At 39.7% G+C, this 20,918-nt stretch overlaps 1 protein-coding gene across 7 annotated transcripts in view; it reads left to right on the top strand.

The window, feature by feature from the left end:
* Nucleotides 1–7,493: 7,493 nt before the first annotated feature.
* Nucleotides 7,494–20,918, top strand: part of LOC126463726 (uncharacterized) — a 56,708-nt gene continuing 43,283 nt past the window's right edge. Inside the window, exons 1-4 of one of the 7 annotated variants that reach the window (XM_050096183.1) lie at nucleotides 7,494–7,527; nucleotides 8,486–8,629; nucleotides 8,752–8,820; nucleotides 11,877–12,170. In XM_050096183.1, coding sequence (XP_049952140.1) covers nucleotides 7,516–7,527; nucleotides 8,486–8,629; nucleotides 8,752–8,820; nucleotides 11,877–12,170 — 519 coding nt within the window. In that variant the 5' untranslated portion in view covers nucleotides 7,494–7,515. Of the gene's footprint in view, nucleotides 7,552–7,640; nucleotides 7,792–7,960; nucleotides 8,283–8,485; nucleotides 8,630–8,751; nucleotides 8,821–11,876; nucleotides 12,171–20,918 lie in introns of those variants that run through there. The other 6 variants (XM_050096182.1, XM_050096181.1, XM_050096186.1 and 3 more) reach the window with 6 other exon arrangements.

The following is a 20,918-nucleotide window of genomic DNA, read 5'->3' as shown; positions in this document are numbered from 1 at the left end:
ACAAGTACTCAACATCAAAAATTCGTAAGTGACTCAGATTTATTTGATGACTGTTCTATAATTCTTCAGAAGTAACATTTTGAACAGCTTTTGCTGGATCTCGATTCTACAGTTAAACCACTATGTTAAAGGCTTCAGCCCCAAACTGTTTGCTCAGTCCTGCAACTATCAACATCAATCTTGTCTTTTCAGTAATCATCTGATTCACGCATTCTGCAACTCTGTTTTGTTCTGATGTGTTGGGAATTGTCGTTTCAGGTCGCATTACTTTCGCCTTTAAGAATGACTACATACGCTCTTTAACAAATTCTTTCTGATTATCTATTTGAATTTATCAAAATATTTCAATTTTTTGGTAGGTTTCATTTTCTGCTTGTGCTCTGAACCCAATGAAATTGTTACAGACTATGCTTGTCTATTGCACATGCAACCAAATGATTCTTGATATATCATCTGCAAAAGCGAAAAAATAATGTGTTGTTCCCTACAAAGCTATGCTCATTGGTCCAGAAACATCAGAACATACTGCATCAAGTAGATCTTGTACTCCTCTACTTGATGTTTTAAGAGATATTTGCCCAAACTGGTTTTTTTAATCAAGAAATAGATGAATCTAAATTGATGGTCGTCCAGCTCAGCACATAAGCCATTGTTTCCTTTAATAAATGTATACTTACACAATTCAGATGTCCCAGTCTTCGGCGCCATATTTGTAACTGTTGATTTGTACAGCATATGCATTATGACCAACTTCATTTAATCGATACATGCCACCTACTTGAGTTGCAGCTGCAACTTGTTTTCCAGAGATGATTACATCACTTTTGTTGTGTACATTACTCTATACATCACAGACAATATGCACAATCCACATCTTGTCGTCTGAATGGACAGCAAATAGTATCCAAGGTGTGGAACATAAATAACGTAATTAATAGTTATTTGCTTATTTTTGTCATCAGCAGCATATTACAGATGAATGTTGTCCCATGTAACTGCCTCAATATTGCCATTATCTGACACTTAACTTCTACAATTGTGGCTGACTGGAAATTTTTGTACAGGTGTCTTATATGTATCACCGCCAGACACCACACTTGCTAGGTGGTAGCTTTAAATCGGCCGCGGTCCATTAGTACATGTCGGACCCGCGTGTCGCCACTGTCAGGGATTGCAGACCGAGCGCCACCACAAGGCAGGTCTCGAGATACGGATTAGCTCTCGCCCCAGTTGTACGGACGACGTAGCTAGCGATGCACACTGACGAAGCCTCGCTCATTTGCAGAGCAGATAGTTAGAATAGCCTCCAGCTAAGTCAATGGCTACGACCTAGCAAGGCGCCACTAGTAGTTTATTGCCTGAATCTACAGAGTCTCACTTGTATCGTCAATAGCGATGTATCAAGGATGGATTAAAGTTAAGTATTCCAGCAGCTACGTACTTTTCTTTATAGCATTCATTACTTCTCCTGTTACAGACCTATCTCTTGCCTGCGTGAACTAAGCGCGTGCCTTTCGGCTACTTCCGTGGCGTGGCTGTCTTGCTACGCCACAACATATAGCATTTAAATGACTTGTGATTTCGTCCATCACAGTGATGTTCGACTTCTGGTGTTCACTATTCTGCTTCGTAGTTGCCAATGCCGAATCTTTCATTTCCTTTGTTGAAGCAAATTAACATTACATGGATCCTTGCATAAACCACTGATTTATTAAAACAATAGGAATTTTGACACCAGAATTCTCAATCTGTACAATCAGGGGCTGCTAATCTGCTGGATGTCCTTTTAGCTGTGATCGTAGACAACAAATCGTCGTCCATTTTCTTAATGTAACGACAAAGGTCGTAAGCAGCTGCGTTTACATGAGCTGCCAAAGAGTTCGTGCACCAGCACAAGAGATGCCGGTTTTGTTTTCTTTCCCCTGTGTTCAGTGCAGTTTTCCATGAATACCATCTAGAAAGATAGTTTCTTGACACTCACTGACAGTTCTTGTCAGATTCTTCTCTAGCACTAACTAGTCTCAGGTCTCAACAAGTAACTATTCTGTGTTTACTGGGTAATAAATCTTTATTTGTTCCTGTTTCATGGGAATTTATATTTCATATAACTGGTTGAGAATCTCAGAACATGCTGTTATAGTCACTCAGACAGTTAACACCTAGTTGCGCTGACATTAGAGACCCTGACACCATCTTAGCCTACATGATCAGTCTAAATTATCAGAAGAATCATAACTGACTTTCAAGAGTGAAAAAGAATTTTCACGAAATTCAAGATATACCAGCCACTAAAGCATCCATAGTATCGCGACTCTCTGTGAGATTGCCTCCATTCTGGCCACGTAATTCAGCATTATGGTTCGCAAAGGTAGAAGCAAGCCTTCAATTCGACAGAATAATTATGGATTTGAGCAAATCTGACTTGATGGATAGCCAGCCCAATCATTATTATTTCAGCTGAAAATGATGATGTAATAACTGCACCTCCTCAGCGAGATTCCTACGACAAACACAAAGCCAAATTAATTTGCAGGGTTTCCACCTCACAAGAAGAGCGGGTGTGACAAGTCCTAATGTGAGAAGATATTGGTGACAGAAAACCGTCACAATGTATCAGGCACTTACACAGTAAAGTCAACTGAGGCACTTTACTTGATACCTTACTATGTCCATTGTGGAGTAACCGTCTTTCAAGCCTGCTGAAAGCTTTAATAACATCTGAGACAGAAATGCCATTAGACGCTGTTACAGATCTGACCAGTAGGAGACAAGACGCAGTGATGCTGACTGATCAGCTCAGTGGTAGCACCATGCAACAGTGCTTCGTCATCAGCAGTGAACATGCAGATTTGACTGCCTCACAGATAAGGTTGACACTCTGACTGGACAGATTATTGAACTGCTGTCTCACTGCAACTCCAGCAACAGCAGGGGACATTGTCAAAAGAGAGTACATTGTCATTCGTCTACGAATTCCTCGGTCCTGAATGGCACAGAGTAGCTGTCTTCTGTTTCCTGGTATTATAGGATGTTTGGAGGCCAGACACACAAGTGCACTTCGTCTTGTGCTTCCCCAAATGCCAGAAGCAGTTGGATGTAGGCACATATGATTATCAGTCACAGTCTTAGCATCTCCTTATTGGCGATCAGAAGATGATGCAAAATTTTTTTGTAGATACTGGTCAGACTTGTATATTTATCCACGTACCTTACGGTACAATTGCTAGCCATTAAGTTCATTCCGTATTTCCACATCAAACTATTCATCCACTGTGACATACAGCACTCAACTTAATGAGCTAGACTTTTTACAGTGATATGCCTACTACTGGAATTTCACCGTCACCAACGTCATGGTTATAAGTACGCCGAGCTGTTTGAACAGTTTCCAGTAATAATGGCTGTTGAAAAGGCAGAATTCGACTCTATGCTCATTCTTCTAGCTGTCCATGGTCTACCGAATTCCCAAGAAATATGGCACAAGGCGCATGGCACCTGTGTGGTAATTATCAACCGCTTAATGCATGGACAGTACTAGACAGATATTCAGCACCCCTGTTAAGAAATTACAACTATGATCTGCATGGTGGGACCATATTTAGAGTGCTAGACTGAGCAAAGGCCTTCACCCAAATTCCCCTAGCAGATGAGAACATTGCGAAAACAGCCATGTCGTAACATTTGACTTGTCTGAAATGCTTTTTATGATATTTGGTTGACCTACTGCTGCACAATCTTGACAAAGGGTTATTGACATCATGCTGCAAGGACTGTTTCTCTGTTTTGCCTGCCTAGATGATATTCTCGCTTTTTCATCCACTGCAGAACAGCACCAGCAACACTTGGTGGAAGTCCTTAAATGCCCATAGGAAAACCCACATTGCACGGAATACTGCCAAGCCTTTATTTGGTCAACACAGATTACCTTCTTGGGCAATCTGATTTCGTCAGCAAGATCACTACTGCTTCCTGAGAAAGTAAAATTCAGACTGGAAACTCTGCGACCTCAAACCATCAGGAACTATGCCATTTCTTTGCAATGTTAAATTTTTACTGGCGTCATCTGCCCCACTCAAGCAAGGCTTTCTAGACCTGATACTAAGGGGAACTCTCTGGCCCAATGGACAGATGCGATGAACTCTACCTTCGAAACAGCAAAATGAAGCATTCTAAATGCCACACTCTTGGCATACCTCAGATTAAACACGTTTCTTGTGCTGGTGGTAGATGCTATCCAGACTGTTATGGGTGCAGCATTACAACAGCTAGTGGATGGTGCTTTTCACTCGAGCTCTCACGTTTGCAGCAAAAATAGAATGCTTCCACATGTAAACTTCTCGCAGTTTATGAAATAATCAAGTACTTTCACTCCCAGTTGGAAACCTGGAAACCTGAGAGTTCACAATGTTTAATAATTACATGTCTCTTGTTAACACTTTTAGAGAGAGTGACAAAAAATGCTCAGCACATCATTACCCAATTCATCACGGATATTCACCACGTTTCAGGCACTGTAAATGTGGTAGTCAACTGTCTTTCTCAAATTAAAAGTGTAACAAATGCACTTGATTTGGTAGAACTTTCAAAGGCACAGGAATCTGACCAGGAACTCCAGAATCTACTGAAAGATGAATTGTTCACGACTCAGTTACACAGCAGTCTGCAGATGTGCATTTGACAGCCTGCACAACCTGTGCCACACTGGCATTATATCATCAACTCATCTGGTTTCAAAACTTTTTGTTTGGCCCTGCCATGCAAAAGGGTTGTCATGAGTGGACTCATGCATGCTTTCACTGTCAGTGCAGCAAGATATCCTGTCACATGCATGCACCAGTGGGAGACTTTCCAGATGCAAGAAAAAGATTTGCACTTCAACTTAGTAGATCATCTACCTATGTCAAACGGTCAGCGTCATTTGTTACCGGCAATCCACTTTTCCATTTGTTGGCCGGAAGCTATACCAGTTAACAACATTTCGGCAGAAACCTTAGTTTTCGGGATTGTGCTGAATTGGATTTCACTCTTCAGTTGTCTGTTGCACATCACCACATATTGTAGCCGATAACTTGAAACAGAGATATTTGTACAACTTAGCAAATTCTGTGGCACTATTCACCAGAGGACAGCACACAACTACACAGTGAGCAACGACATGCTTGAATGTTAGCGCTTCCCTGAAAGCTGCACTGACCTGTCATGACAGTAGTAGGACGACACCCTTATTCATGGTGCTACTTGGCCGTCGCAAAACATATAAACCAGACTTGGATTCTTCATCAGTGGATCTCTGAAAGTGGCTGGTCCTGGCGGAGGTTCGAGTCTTCCCTCAGGCATGGGTGTGTGTGTTTGTCCTTAGGATAATTTAGGTTGAGTAGTATGTAAACTTAGGGACTGATGACCTTAGCAGTTAAGTCCCATAAGATTTCACACACATTTGAACACATTTTTGATCTCTGATAGGGTGAAGCACTATGACTACCTGGCAAATTCTTTGACCCAAGTTCCGTCCGGCTTCCTTAACACAACCAGACAGATTTCATTCATCACCTGAAGGGAAATTCACCCTCGTGAAGGATCCAAACTTGGCAGAAGACCCACTGTTGAACATGTTGGTTTACAAACATGCACACATCATGTTATGAAGAGCCTGTGTCAGACCAGCACTATAACCACCTTACACAGACCTTCATTGTGACATTGATAGAGGAGCATGAACTCTGGACATTCTACTGAATGGCAAAGTCACCACAGTCTCGACTGACAAGTTAAACGCAGCTTCCGTGCTCCCAGAAGTAGGACCTATCGTCAGCACACTTACGGCTCAACAAACCTCACCCTCAATTACAACCGCATCCATCCAAAGCATATCCGCTACCTAGTGAAGAACACGCTCCAGCCATTGAGTGCACTTCCCAGCAAGAGTTTTGGATAAAGCTTCGCTCACACTAAGGGGCTGGCAAAGCGAACAAGATCGTCAGCTGCCAAAGAGCCTATGCACCAGCCACCAGAGGCACAGTTGTTTTTTCCACTCTTAGGTCCAGAGCGACGTTCCATGAATGGTTATAGAACAATAGTTTCTTCGCAGTGATAGACAGTTCTTATCAAACTCTTCTCTAGCACTAAAGAGCACTACACACGCACCATCCGACCGATCGGAAGACAAACTGGATGTGTGTAGGCGTTTTCGCCAACCGACCTACCGTCCTTTTTCGTCAAGCTGTCGGACGGGTTTGACCACCCGACAGCTGACCCCTCACCACTTCACCCGATAAAGTGATGCATGTGTAGTGGACTACCTAGTACCTCTGGTCTCATCAGGTATCTATTCTGTGTTCAGTGGGTAATGTTTATTCGTTCCTGGTGCCCGGAGGTCGTAATTCTTCCAATATGCTGAGAATTCAGAACGCGGATTACAGTTGTGCGGACAGCTAACACCTACTTGCACCGACATCCACCAGTACTTCGAATTTGTTGAGCATATGGTATAATTTTTGGCGAATACTCTTCCATATATTTCTCAAAAGTCAATCGTACATTCATTAAGCATTGCAGCAGCCGAATACAACTAGATAAAATCTTATTTTTGAATGCAGAGCGTAATTTTCCCTCAGCAGCGGTTACTCCACAAAGTTTTAGACATGCAGATGAATTTGCAGTTAAATGTATATTTTGGATAATGGTCTCTGTACAGTCTTCGGATCTTCATCACCGCCAGTAATTATTTCCTATAGACATTAATGTTTTAGGTATCGCACATTTTGGTTGTAAATTTCTAGTCTCTGTAGTTCAGCCATGATCCAACGTTTCAAAATTGAACAGTGATTGTTCACCCAAAACCACCTTAGATGCGTTCACCTAATAAATCTTTAATTTTTTTCCCCCAAAAGTATCATAGCAACATATCGAATACACGCGAAATACGACAACTCGTGAGTATAAGTACCGTAGCGACAGTTTATGCCACGGCGATCCTTGCAATCTTGGTCTATCAGTTTCTGTGCATATATTACATTATACATCTGTTAACTTCTCTGATCTCCTGGACACATTACCTACTGGATACAGACTCCAGTCAGTCCTTTAAGGGATTATAAAGTTGACTTGTGCTCGATTAAATTGAAACACATCATATTGCCAGGAACACAGATTATCAAACAACTAATTATTCCATGATAATTCGTAAGATAGATCAATGATGAAAAACAACTAACTACTACTGTACGAGGTGTCACCAAAGAAAAAGCATAAATGTTCCCACCACTGTCACAATTCCATACTTCAGCTCCTTTAAAGCCGAACAGCCACACAAATCAACAGCAGGATGTATGCTACAGGTCCGTAGTATGCTTTATTGTAATCGTGTGTAATATGTACTTCGTTGATACGCAGAAAATAATGGATTCTTCGTTACAAAACACACACTACTTTCTTCGGAACACCACTGCCTTCTGAAAATTTTATTTGTGAGTTTCAATTCAACCGATATTGCCAACGTTACGATAACCGAGGTAAATGCAGTACGAGGTAATGATGGTTGGAAGCCATTTTGTTAGTATATCCAATTTTTTTTCTACGGTTAAAAGAAAATACACCTAGTGACCTACTGAAGCAAAGGCTAGAGTGACTTGTTTCTAGATAGGATAAGAACTTATGAAAATTCATAAAATTTGGGAAACAAAGACTCATTTTGCTCCAAATTGTGTTATTTACTTCGTCCAAAGATTGTAACTGATGATTCGTAAATTGTAAAAGTCTTCATAAATATCAAGCAAAAACTAATATGAAATGGTCAGTTGGTCAGAAGCTCACTGTACAAATAATTCAACTCAAGGTTTCAAATTTTATAGATTTCCAAAAGATCCCATTAATTTAACGAAATGGTTAAGAAACTGTGGTCGATTCAACTGGCTGCCGACGCCAGTTTCGTGTTTATGTGAGGTATGGGAAGGTTTGTAATAACTCGAAGGTACTGTCGTCGATGTGATGGATTGTTTTGAAAGTGTGCGGATTGTAGGTTAAGAGTCCTTCAGTATTAAGGAGTGCTTGAAACGAAGAGAGTTTCATAACTCAGGCTTTGCTGCTTCTAATACGATAACTCGGCACATCATACGTGTTTATTAGGAAATAAAGTGCAGTTTATTTCTACCTTTAATGATTGCAAAATACCCAGCGATGACATGACAAGTATTGTTGGACATGCCTTATACCGTAACTACACTTTTAAAGACCTGTAACATGAAAGTCAGCTGGAGCATACAAGAGCGACTCCATACGTAATGGTACCTTAAAATCTCTGTTGATGCTATTTATTTTGCGTAGACTTTCATGTAGTTTAGTTATAACAAAGAGTAATTTTCCACGTAAGACCAGAAAAGAAAGTTCTTATTAAATTTATGACCTAGCTCTGCAAGATTGTTTGTGTACAAATCGCAAATTTGTGTTGTGATCCCTGTCGTGTTTTCATTTAACGAAATTATTTTAGGTTCACTTCGATGACAATCAGTTTGAAAACCATCGAGCAGATGGTTACAGGAGACTAAAACCTACTGCTGTGCCCACTTTGTTTACTCTGGAGAGAGGCCCCACATCATATGGCAGACTACAGAGGACAGATAATATTAATAATGTAAGTGCTTTTGGTATCGAAACCTTCAAAGTTATTAATACAACTAAGATTTGTTCCCATCATCTGTACAATGATGCGAAAAAGCATAACCACCTTATGTCACACTTGTATTAAATTTACAGGAGCCATTGTGCTATGAAGATAGCATAACCATCTTTGAGTCAGATGATGATCACGCAGAGATGGTCGAGGTAAAAATTGTATATATTTTTCTCTCTCTCTCTCTTAACTGGATGTTGATGACAGACCATGAAATGGTACCATTGTTGCATACAGTGAAGACAGACCTACAATGGAGAATTTGTTTGGTGTTACCATGTTACACTTTGAAATTGTGTGTTCTCCTATGAAATTGTTTAATCTGACTCCTTTCTTTTTATCTCACCAATTAGGAATACATGTTATTTTTCTTGTACAGTGTGTGCAGTATTATGAATGTTTTTGCAGTGGTAATGAAGATATTCTAATTAATGTCCCTGTAAATTTTGTGCTTCCCATTACAGAGTCTTCTCTAACATATTTATAACTGCATTAAAATTCAAGGAACTGAGGGATGTAGTTGTGAACATATTAATTGCAGTTAATGTATAGTTTGATACCACACCATCTTCTTTTTTTTTTACAGACTGAAGATCTGTGAGAGAGGTGCTCGTTGTGTGATATTATCTGTGTATAACTGTCTTATGTCCTACATAAGTGTCAAATATAGGTAAAAATTATGTACTGGACTCACCTTACATATTTCAATATAGCAAGGATATAAACATTCTTGCCTTTGATAATTCAAATTGTCAAATTTCAGTCTAACATAGACATTGGGCTGTGTTACCAATCAATCTATCACCACAACCAAGCCAAATGGTTGTACTTTATTTTAATTAAGTGTTTTAGTCTCCTCACACAAAATAGTATCATTATCAGTTCTTTCTTTCTTCAAAGTCATCACTACATAATCTTTTCAAAAAGAAGATAGGAAAACACTTCGAAACTAAATTATAAATCAAAGTAACTTTAATAAAGAACTAGATATACATGAATTGTCACATAGTAACTTATCAACTGACCAAGTCTGGAGAAGCGCCCACAGTGTACACACAACAGCGCTAAAATTTTTGAAATTGGTGCCCACGGTTAAGAGTGTATCAGTAGCCAACAAAGTCTTAACTAACTGGTTCAAAGTTAGAAATATTCAGAATAGTACGTAAACACTTACCTGTATAACTGGGCGAGCACTAGAAGCAGGATACGTGATCCTTCATCTGCAGGCGTAATCTCGATTTGCATACTGATAGCTGGCTGTCTCGCAACTGGACACTAAAGAATGAGACTGAAACCCTTTAGTGTACACTACCAACTGCTAGCTACTAGTTCGTTACTAAAGGATCCTATGTGTGAGCGAGCATCATGTAACCTGCTTCTAGTGCATGCCTAGCTTAGACTCTCTCTGTTTTATGTTCTAAATATTTTCAAATTTCTGGTTGCTGTTAGTTATGTAGTTAACGGTAGCCTTCAGTTTCAACAATCAGAGTGCAGACATGTTTGCGTTGTGAGTGCCTTTGTGCGCCTGTTCAGTTGACAAGTTGATGTGTGACATATTCAAGTGTATATAGAAGTTAAATTTGTAACTTAGTTTTTAGTATGAGGAGGAAAAATTTTAGGAATGTTTGGGTGGCTGTGAAATTTTTGAGCAGTAAGAGGTTGCACATGTTGGACAGGATTCATGATGGAAACATTAGACAAGAATTTGATATATTTGCAGTGAATAACAAAATAGAACAACATAAAAAATTGGAGGCAACATCTGGAAGAGATGAAAGCAACAAGGATTCCAAAGACAGCCTTAAAATACAAACCTAAAGGAAAGAGGGATAGAGAATGGCCAATTAAAAGACGAAACGGAGGCCAGAACAGGTTGATAGGCCTAACCTGTGAAAGGCAGAGGGAGATGAAGTAGTTTACTATCCCCCATTTTTTTCTGTTTAATCATGATGTGAAGACTTTGTAAAAAGTCAGAACCGAGAGTGATTCTGTTGGTGTGATCTGTGGCTGAAATACTCATTGCAGATAATAACCATACTCAATTACCAATGTTGAATGCTTTAACATATTGCAACTTCTCTAACATAGTACAGTAAAAGATTTAAGTATGTATTGTTTGTGCTTTTAAGCCTTCTTTTTTTCTGAATTTAGCTGGCTGTAAGAGACCCAGTCAGTGTGTGTGTGTGTGTGTGTGTGTGTGTGTGTGTGTGTGTGTGTGTGTGTGCTTTTTTTTTAAAAGCAATTGTGGTGATGATATTGGCACATAGGCTAATTGAATGATAAAGAAACATTTTTTTTTTTTAAACATATTATGTCCTTAGGAACTGTGAGTGTAATAAATATATTTGGTCTGCACTTTCTGTTGACACATTGACCCCTTAGTTGTCAGTCAGTCGAAATTAAAGTACTTGAGACAAACATGTCACATCACCCACCAATTTTTATATTCGGACAAAAATTCATCATATGACTGACAGCACCACAGTTGTTAACCATTTCTTCTTGCACTCCTGTTCTGTTGTGGCAACAGCTGGTTATCAGGCAACAGTAGATATTATTTAGCATATTTATTACTCTACACAGCACTTTAAAGTTTTAACTATGTGAAACATTTAACGATTCATTGCCTATATTGTTTTAACTCATTGGTAATATTACAAGAAAAGGTAGGTGGAGCTTACTCCCTTCTCATTCTTTCTTTCCTCCACAGCTCCCTATTAGTGGATTTGAGCTTTATTCATTGGATCCTTGAAACACACTAATTGGTCAGTTAGGTGTGCACACTGTATACATCTTCATTTATTCAGGCTCACAGATGGGTGTTTTTTAATTATTCCTTCTTAAGCTTCTGAAGAGACATTTCAAAAATGTGAAAGTTAAAGAAACTGACATCTCTCTTCACTGCGACTTTGTGTGAAATTTGTAGCCACACCATTTATAACACACAAAATAAGGGAAAGGCAACCACTCACCTACAGCAGATTGATGCATGGAGCAAGGTAACACACAACAAAAGATGACATTCACACTAGCTTTTGAGCATTAGATCTTTTTCCAGCATTAGTAACACACACACTCACACTCCCATTTCCATGGCAAGCCTGACATAGATGATCTGAATTTCTGAGTGCTAGTGCTTAATATAAATTGAAACTCAGTCTCATGTATTAAAGCTGATATATAATTGTTTCTTTCTTTATATCTACAGCAGCAGAGGATGACATTTGTACAAGCTCGTATTGATGAAGTGAGAGACACATTTCGAGGACGCCAGACATCAACACGTGGGCGGAGACGTGGACGGCCGAGGAAACGTCCAAATGATGATCTTGACGAGTGGACTCCTGACAGACCACGTGCTGTGCGGGGCCGCAAACGTGGCAGACCACCTGCCGGAGGTGGAAGGGGAAGGCAGGCAGCGTCAGTGTCCCCAGTTCGAAAGGCTCCACGAGGCCGTGGTAGAGTGGCTAATGAAAGACAACGACCGGGTCCAAAACCCAAGGTAGGTTTTACTAGAACACAGCATTTAAAATGAGCAGTACTCTGTTTACAGAAATTTTATTGTACATTGAAGTCAGAGCTGCAGAATTCATTTCTTGAGACATAGTTGGATCTTAGAAATTGTCAGAAAAACTGTACATACCTCCAGAATGACTCTTTTCTGCAATGGAGTGTGCAACAATTTAAATTTCCTGGTAGATTAAAATGTATGCTGGACTGGAACTGGGGCCTTTGCCTTATGCCTTTGCAGGTCAAGAGTCGTGCTTGGATAGATTACTCAGTAGAGCACTTGCACCTGAAAGGCAAGGTCCCAGGTTTTAGTTGTTGTCAGATACATAGTTTATATCTGCCAGGAAGTTTCAATATGTGCCTCATTTAAGACCTCTTGGATGACGGTTAATGAATATGTGAATAGACACTGTAAAGGCAATGTCAAGCTTGACAGGATGTAAGGGAAAGGGATTGTTTAAGGTGACATACATTATAAGATTTACTATCTGTAACAGGCTGTAATGTTGAATGTAAAAATGTGTTCACTGTGATTTTTTTTTTTTTTTTTTTTTTTTTTGTGACAGTTTCACTGTAGCCGCACAAAAAAAGAAACTATTCTACTCCATATAAAGGCTCTCTCTTTTGGATAGAAATGCTCACTACATCCAAAGCATCCAGTTAGCTACCAAAGACTTCTATGTCGTTCTAAATGTGAAGCTCATTGGATTGCTCAGTCTTCAATGTCTGAAATAGTTTGGTGAATCGGGAGTTCCTGAGCTGTGATCCTGCAGTCTTATAAAAGCACAAGTGCTGGGAATACTTCAGTGACCACCATGTAGCATGCTGATGAAAAAAGTTAACTTCTCAAATGATGAGAGTGGTTACAACTGCTATAAAAGTCCCTCAACCAATAAGTCTGTAAATGCTGAGGAGTTAAACAGCTGTTAGGGTAAAAGTCATTAGCAAGCAAAACAGATACAGGGATCTGTGAACACGGGGTTGTCATAGCGAGATTGAATATTGTAACCCCAAATCCTCCAAAAACAAGCAAAAAGTATATCTTTCCAAGAAAGCAGATAAAAATTCACTCGACGCTATCCTGAGAGGCAATCTCCAGTCCTTCCAAATTAACAATGTAGGTGCAGACCAAATGTGGCTTGAATTCAAAGAAATAGTATTGGCAGTAATTGAGAGATTTGTACCAAATAAATTGACAAGTGATGGAGCTGATCCTCCTTGGTACACAAAAGGGTAAGAACACTGTTGCAGATACAATGAAAAAAAAAAAAAGCCAAATTTAAAAAGATGCAAAATCTCCAAGATTGGCAATCTTTTACAGAAGCTCGAAATTTAGTGTGGACTTCAATGCGAGATGCTTGTAATAGTTTCCACAGTGTAACAATCTCGAAACCTGGCAGAAAATCCAGAGAGATTCTGGTCATATGTGAAGTATGCTAGCGGCAAGACACAATCAATGCCTTATCTATATGATAGCAACAGAGATACTATTGAAAACAGTGCTGCCAAAGCAGAGTAGCTAAACACAGCCTTCCAAAATGTCTTCACAATAAAAGTAAATATTCCAGAATTCAAATCAAGAACAGCTGCCAACATGCGTAACATAGAAGTAAATATCCTCGGAGTAGTGAAGCAACTTAAATCACCTAATAAAAAGCAAGTCTTCTGGTCCAGGCTGAATATCAATTAGGTTCCTTTCAGATGCTGATGCAATAGCTCCATACTTAAGTCACATACAACTGTTTGCTCGACCGAAGATCTGTACCCAAAGACTGGAAAGCTGCACAGGTCACACCAATATTCAAGAAAGGTAATAGGAGTAATCCACTAAATTACAGGCCCTTATCATTAACATCAATATGCAGCAGGATTTTGGAACATGTTACGTTCGAACATTACAAATTATCTTGAAGGAAACATCATGCTTGTGAAACACAACTAGCTTTTTAGTCACACAGTGTTGAGTGTTATCGACAAGCGATTTCAAATTGATTCCGTATTTCTGGATTTCTGGAAGACTTTTGACACTGTACCACACAAGTGGCTTGTAGTGAAATTGTGAGCCTATAGAATATGGTCCCAGTTATGTAACTGGATTTGTGGTTTCCTGTGAGAGAGGTCACAGTTCATAGTAATTGATGGAAAGTCATAGAGTAAAACAGAAGAGACTTCTGGCTTTCCCCAAGGTTGTGTTATAGGCCCTTTGCTGTTCCTTATCTATACAAACAGATTTCGGAGACAATCTGAGCAGCCGTCTTATGTTGTTTGCAGATGATACTGTCATTTATCGATTAGTAAAGTCACCAGAAGATCAAAACAAATTGCAAAATGATTTAGGAAAGATATATGTATGGTTCGAAAATTGGCAATTGACCCTAAATAACGAAAAGTGTGAGGCCATCTGAGCGCTAAAAGGAATCCATTTAACTTCGGGTATATGATGAATCAGTCAAATCTAAATGCTGTAAATTCGACTAAATATCAAGCAATTACAATTACAAACAACTTAAATTGGAAGGAACACACAGAAATTGTTGTGGGGAAAGCTAACCAAAGACTGTGTTTTATTGGCAGTACACTTTGGAAATGTAACAGATCTATTAAAAAGACTGCCTACACTTTCTCTTACTTCTACCCCATGGTAGCTGTTTTTGATGTTTCTGGGTACCACTTTCATTCATTTATACCTGTATCCATTTATTTTACATAATTTTCTGGCTGAAGTAATTTTTGGTCCCCTTTTGGGTTTGACCTACAATTTTTTTTATTTTTTATTTTATTGTGTACTGACTGGAGAATAATGCTACATTGTTGAAGATCATTTGCGCACAATCACTGTGTAAACTCGTGCACTTAAAAGCCGACGTAGTAGCCAGTCTGACAAGGTGGCGGTTGTTGTTTATTTTTTCAATAGAGCACACCTTACCTCATAATGGCTGAAGGATCACACTTTCAATGCCTGAGCTGCTAGCTCCCCAGACTTGCCACAGAGTAGATGCCCTTTGTCTTAGGATATCAGGATTTCTGGCAATCACTATCGTGCTGAATAATGTTTCCTGTGGTTAGCTGATGCCTATGAGGAGAAACCTTGATCCGAATAAGTGGCATCTCCATAGTCATTTGACATATGAAACACATCATTCTAAAGCAATACAATGGCTGTTCTGATCTGGCTATCTCAACAGATATGTATCAGAATTTCAAAGCAGGTAACAATCCAACTGCCTTCCCTACCCTGGCTACCCTATGGGAAGACAGACAAGCCATAAGACTGGTAATGAAACAGTTTATTCAATACCTCGAGCTGTGCTAGAAGAGATGGATGTAGATGGCAATACTTTTTCAGTAATGAAACCATTATTTGGAGAAGTAGACGAATTGTAAAAAAAAAAAGTGAAATGGGTCGTAATGATTAAAGCCTCCTGTGCTGCACAATCTCAAGTGCTGCAGACATACCAGTGAGTATTACTCCACATAAAACTTTGAGTGAATATGGTACAGGGAGTTACTTTTTAGAAAGATCGTAAACTCCATACAGGAGAGGAGCTATGGGCTAATCTAAAAAGGTGAGAAATAAATTTTGTCTGTCTGGTACAGAAAGGTTCAAAAGATAACAGAATAGTTACTGGTGCTTTCGTCTTAGGTTTTGAAGGTAGTGTCATCCCAGAAGAGTTTTTTGATGCTTATGTTTTGGACACACATCATCCCGCGACACGGCAGACCCAAAATGTGTAAATTTCATTAGATCACTACACAGAGGTTGACTTTACGAACAAATTTTTTGTGTAAACTATACGGAATACAATTCCTGACAATATTTCAACTGGACCCCTTTCAGTCACCTTTACGTGTGCCATATGAGACAGACAAAGATGTCTTCTGTTCCACAATATATAGTGTACTGTGGGAATTCCTTGCATGCATCAAAATAAAGTTGACAGCCGCACTACATTAACCAGTGGCAATGCCCTCACTGGTGTAACATGGAACTTGGCTGTCGTAAGCATAGCTGCTCGCCACAGCCATCTGTGCATTTGTAGTTTCGAGCAAATTGTGGATGTGACAGGATTCCACTCATTACCAGATGGTAGCCACTACCATGGTCGCCAGATTTGCCGTCGTGCATATTTCCATGGATTCGTTGACAGTAGAGTCCAGAGAGATGTTGCTGTGGACATACTCCATTAAATAGCTGCTTGAGGTGCAAAGTTTGGCAACAGCAGACTTACTTGGCTGCAAAAGGCAAGTGTGGCATTGATGTTCAGTGCAGTGGGCTTCCACATTGGTACCACCCCTCTACAAAACATTTAGATTTATTTTAAACACCAAGGGCAAAAGAACATACGTAAAATCAAAGATGAAAGAATGCTGGGAACTACATGTTTCTTCAGTGACAGTACATACCGCAGTTTCACAAGTGTGGTCCAAGTTACTGCAGATTTGTGGATTTCAAACCACTGATAGTATCCAGGGAATACTGAAATTAACACCAGTTCCTCTGACATTGCTGAACTTTTAGCAGTTTTTTTTCCTCAGTCTTCTGACTGGTTTGATGTGGCCTGCCAGGAATTCCTCGCCTGTGCCAGCCGCCTCATCTCAGAGTAGCACTTGCAATCTATCCCCTTAACTATTTGCTGGATTTATTCAAATCTCTGTGTTCCTCTACAGTTTTTGCCTGGTCCAGCTCCCTCCAGTAGCATGAATGATGTCTTAACAGATCTACTATCATCCTGTTCCTTCTCCTTGTCAGTGTTTTCCACATAGTCCTTTCTCTCTGATTCTGTGCAGAACCTCCTCGTACTTTACGCTATCAGTCCCCCTAATTTTCCTGGTTTTCCCCACAGTCCATGTTTCACTACCATAAATGCTGTGCTCCAAACATACATTCTCAGAAATTTCTTCCTCAAATTAAGGCCTATGTTTGATACTAGTAGACTTCTTCTGGCCAGGAATGCCCTTTTTGGCCAGGCATGCCCTTTTTGTCTCTGCTAGTCTGTTTTTGATGTTCTCCTTGCTTCATCTGTCATTGGTTATTTTGCTGTCTAGGTAGCAGAATTTTTTAACTTCGTCTAATTCATGACTGTCAATCCTGATGTCACGTTTCTTGTTGTTCTCTTTCTGCTACTTCTTAATTTTTCTGTACTTATTAGACTGTTCATTCCATTCAGCAGATACCGTAATTCTTCTTCACTTTCACTCAAGATAGCAATGTCATCAGCCAGTTGTATCCTAGATATCCATTCACCTTGAATTTTAATTCCTCTCCTGAACCTTTCTTTTATTTCCTTCATTGCTTCTTTGATGTACAGATTCAACAGTAGGGGTGAAAGACTACATCCCCATCTTACACCCTTTTTAATCCGAGCACTTTGTTCCTGGTCATCCACTCTTACTATTATCTCATGGCTGTTGTACATATTGTATATTACCTCACTCTTCCTATAGCTTACCCCTGTTTTTCTCAGAATTTCGAACATCTTGTACCATAATACATTTTCGAATGCTTTTTCCAGGTTGACAAATCCTATGGACATGTCTTGATTTTTCGTTAGTCGTGCTTCTGTTATCAACTTCAATGTCAGAATTGCCTCTCTGGTGCCTTTACCTTTCCTAAAGCCAAACTGATCATCTAACAATCCTCAATTTTCTTCTCTGTTCTTCTGTATATTATTCTTGTCAGCACCTTCGATCAATTAGCTGTCAAGCTGATTGTGTGATAATCCTCACGCCTGTCAGCTCTTACAGTCTTCGGAATTGTGTGGGAGATATTTGATGGTATGTCATCTGACTCGTACATTCTAGACACCTGTGTGAATGGTCATTTTGTTTCCATTTCCTCCAATGACTTCAGAAATTCTGAGGGAATGTTATCCATCCCTTCTGCCTTATTTGTTCTTAAGTCCTCCGAAGCTCTCTTAAATTATCATTCTAATATTCAATCCCCTATCTTCTCTAAATGGTATCCTGTTTCTTCTGCCACGTCAGACAGATCTTCTCCCTCATAGAGGCCTTCAAGTTACTGTTTCCATCTATCCGCTCTCTCCTCTGAATTTAATGATGGCTTTCCCGTTGCACTCTTAAAGTTACCACCCTTGCTTGTAATTTCACAGAAGGTTGTTTCGACTTTCCTATATGCTGAGTCAGTCCTCCAGACAATCATTTCTTTTTCAATTTCTTCACATTTTTCATACAGCCATTTCGTCTTAGCTTCCCTGCATTTCCTGTTTTTCATTCCTCAACAAATTGTATTCTGTGTTCCTGAATTTCCCTGAACATTTTTGTTCTTCCTTTCATTGCTCAGCTAAAGTATTTCTTCTGTTACCCATGGTTTCTTCACAGTTACTTTCTTTGTACATATGTTTTTCTTTCCAACTTCTGTGATTGCACTTTTCAGAGGTGTCCACTTCTCTTCAACAGTGTTGCCTACTGAGCTATTCCTTATTGCTGTATCTATAGCCTTAGAGAACTTAGTGTATCTTGTCATTTCTTAGTACTTCCATATCCCACTTCTTTGCATGTGAGCTGAGTCTACATTTGCTCCTGGATACGCCTTACAATCCAGTATCTGATTTTGGAATTTCTGTGTGACCATGATGTAATCTAACTGAAATCTTCCCGTATCACTCAGCCTTTTCCAAGTATACCACCTCCTGTTGTGATTCTTGAAGAGAGTATTCGCTATTACTAGCTGAGATTTATTACAGAACTCATTTAGTCTTTCTTCTCTCTCATTCTGTGTCCCAAGCCCATATTCTGCTGTAACCTTTTCTTCTACTCCTTCCCCTATAACTGCATTCCAGTCCCCCATGACTGTTAATTTTTTTTTTGTCTCCCTTCATGTACAGTATGACCTTCTCAATATCCTCATAGATTTTCTCCATTTCTTCATCTTCAGCTTCTGACGTCAGCGTGTGTACCTAAACTATTATTGTCAGTGTTAGTTTGCTGTCGATTCTGATGAAAATGACCCTATCTCTGAACTGTTCACAGTAACTCAGTCTGTGCCCTACCCTCCTATTCATAATGGATCCTACTCCCGTTATACCATTTTCCGCTACTGTTGATATTCCCCTGTACCCATCTGACCAAAAATCCTTGTCTTCTGTCCATTTCACCTCACTGACCCCTACTGTATGTAGACTGAGCCTTTGTATTTCCCTTTTCAGATATTCTACCTTTCCTACCACGTTCAAGCTTCTGACATTCCACATCCTGACCCGTAGAACGTTATTCTTCCATTTGTTATTCAGTCCTTTTCTCATGGTCAACTCCCCATTGGCAGGCCCTTTTGGAGGTCAGAATGGGGGACTATTCCAGAATCTTTTGCCAGTGGAGAGATAATCATGACACTTTTTTACTTACAGGCCACATGTCCTGTGGATACACATTGTGTATTTAATGCAGTGGTTTCCATTGCCTTCTGCATCCTCATGCTGTTTATCATTGCTGACTCTTCCGCATTTAGGGGCAGTTCCACACCCCAAGGACAAGAGTTCCCTGAACCTCTGTCCATTCCTCCGTCCTCTTTGACAGTGCTGTTGACAAAATGAGGGAGACTTCTTAGGCTGGAAGTCTTTGGCTGCCAGTGCTGATTATCAATCAAAATTCAAGTGGGGGTGGGTGTCGAACCCAGGACTGAGGATGTTTTGATTACTATTCAAAGATGCTACCCCTAAACCACAGGTGTAATGTGCAGATATGTCGACATCTTAGAATTATCATTGTACTTTTGCCCAGCGTCACCTTTTAATGGTATGTAACGCCATATCTTTCATCTCAATGGACATGGTGACCTACAAAGCGCCATTTACAGCATGGGAACTAAATACTGGTGTAAATCCCCAGGGCCAGATAGCACCCATAATCAAATGCTTAAATGTCTTGGTGCCAGTAGTAGAAACTGCCTCAAATTTTTTTAACAAGATGTGGCAAGACGGTGAATTTCCATCCCAATGGAGAGAGGATATCACAATAACTATACCAAAACCAGAACAAGACCTAAAAAATAGAAATAGCTGCAGACCGATCAACCAAACAATCACACCAGCATTGTATGTTGATGATATTTGTTTGTATTTGCATGGGACTGAAATTTATTTTTAATAACACACATTAATAGTATCATCAATACATAGTCTGATGACTGCAAATGAGAACTCGGTAATTTACCTTAGTTTATTCATATATGAAGTAACTTGTGTGCAATGATTATTTCACATCATGTCAATTCTGCAAATCGGTGGATGATAATGCTGCTTTACTCTGTAAGTATTACAATAATGGGATCAAATTAGTTTGATCACATTTTTAGCTTCAAGCAATGCTACCAATATACATTGTCCCCCCTCTTGCCCCTCAGTGCAGACCATTATCCATCAATTAAAGTTTGTTGACTTCACGAACCCTCTTAGATGTCAATTCCAATTTGGTGGAACAGTGCTGCTGCAAGTGGGTTTGGTACTGGATGCCTCAAAGGTAATTGCAGCATATGCTTCCATCATCGACATTTGTTACAGTGGATCGGTAGAGACCTGGCCAGTGATACCTATTTCAATCTTGAATCTTCACAAATCCCAAGTGATCAGATGTTGAATTGTCTAGGAAATACTTCATGGCTGCTGGCTGCAGATGAGCTAGGATGACGAGCAACCATTCCTGACCATTGGATGATAGTTGCTCTTATTTAACGTTCCCTTTATTAATTGGAATCTTCCTTTGGTCAGTTCCTCATTCTTCAAGG

This window comes from Schistocerca serialis, chromosome 1 (genome assembly GCF_023864345.2).
Source record: "Schistocerca serialis cubense isolate TAMUIC-IGC-003099 chromosome 1, iqSchSeri2.2, whole genome shotgun sequence".
NCBI classification, from domain to species: Eukaryota; Metazoa; Arthropoda; class Insecta; order Orthoptera; family Acrididae; genus Schistocerca; species Schistocerca serialis.
This window is presented reverse-complemented; position numbering and strand designations above follow the sequence as displayed.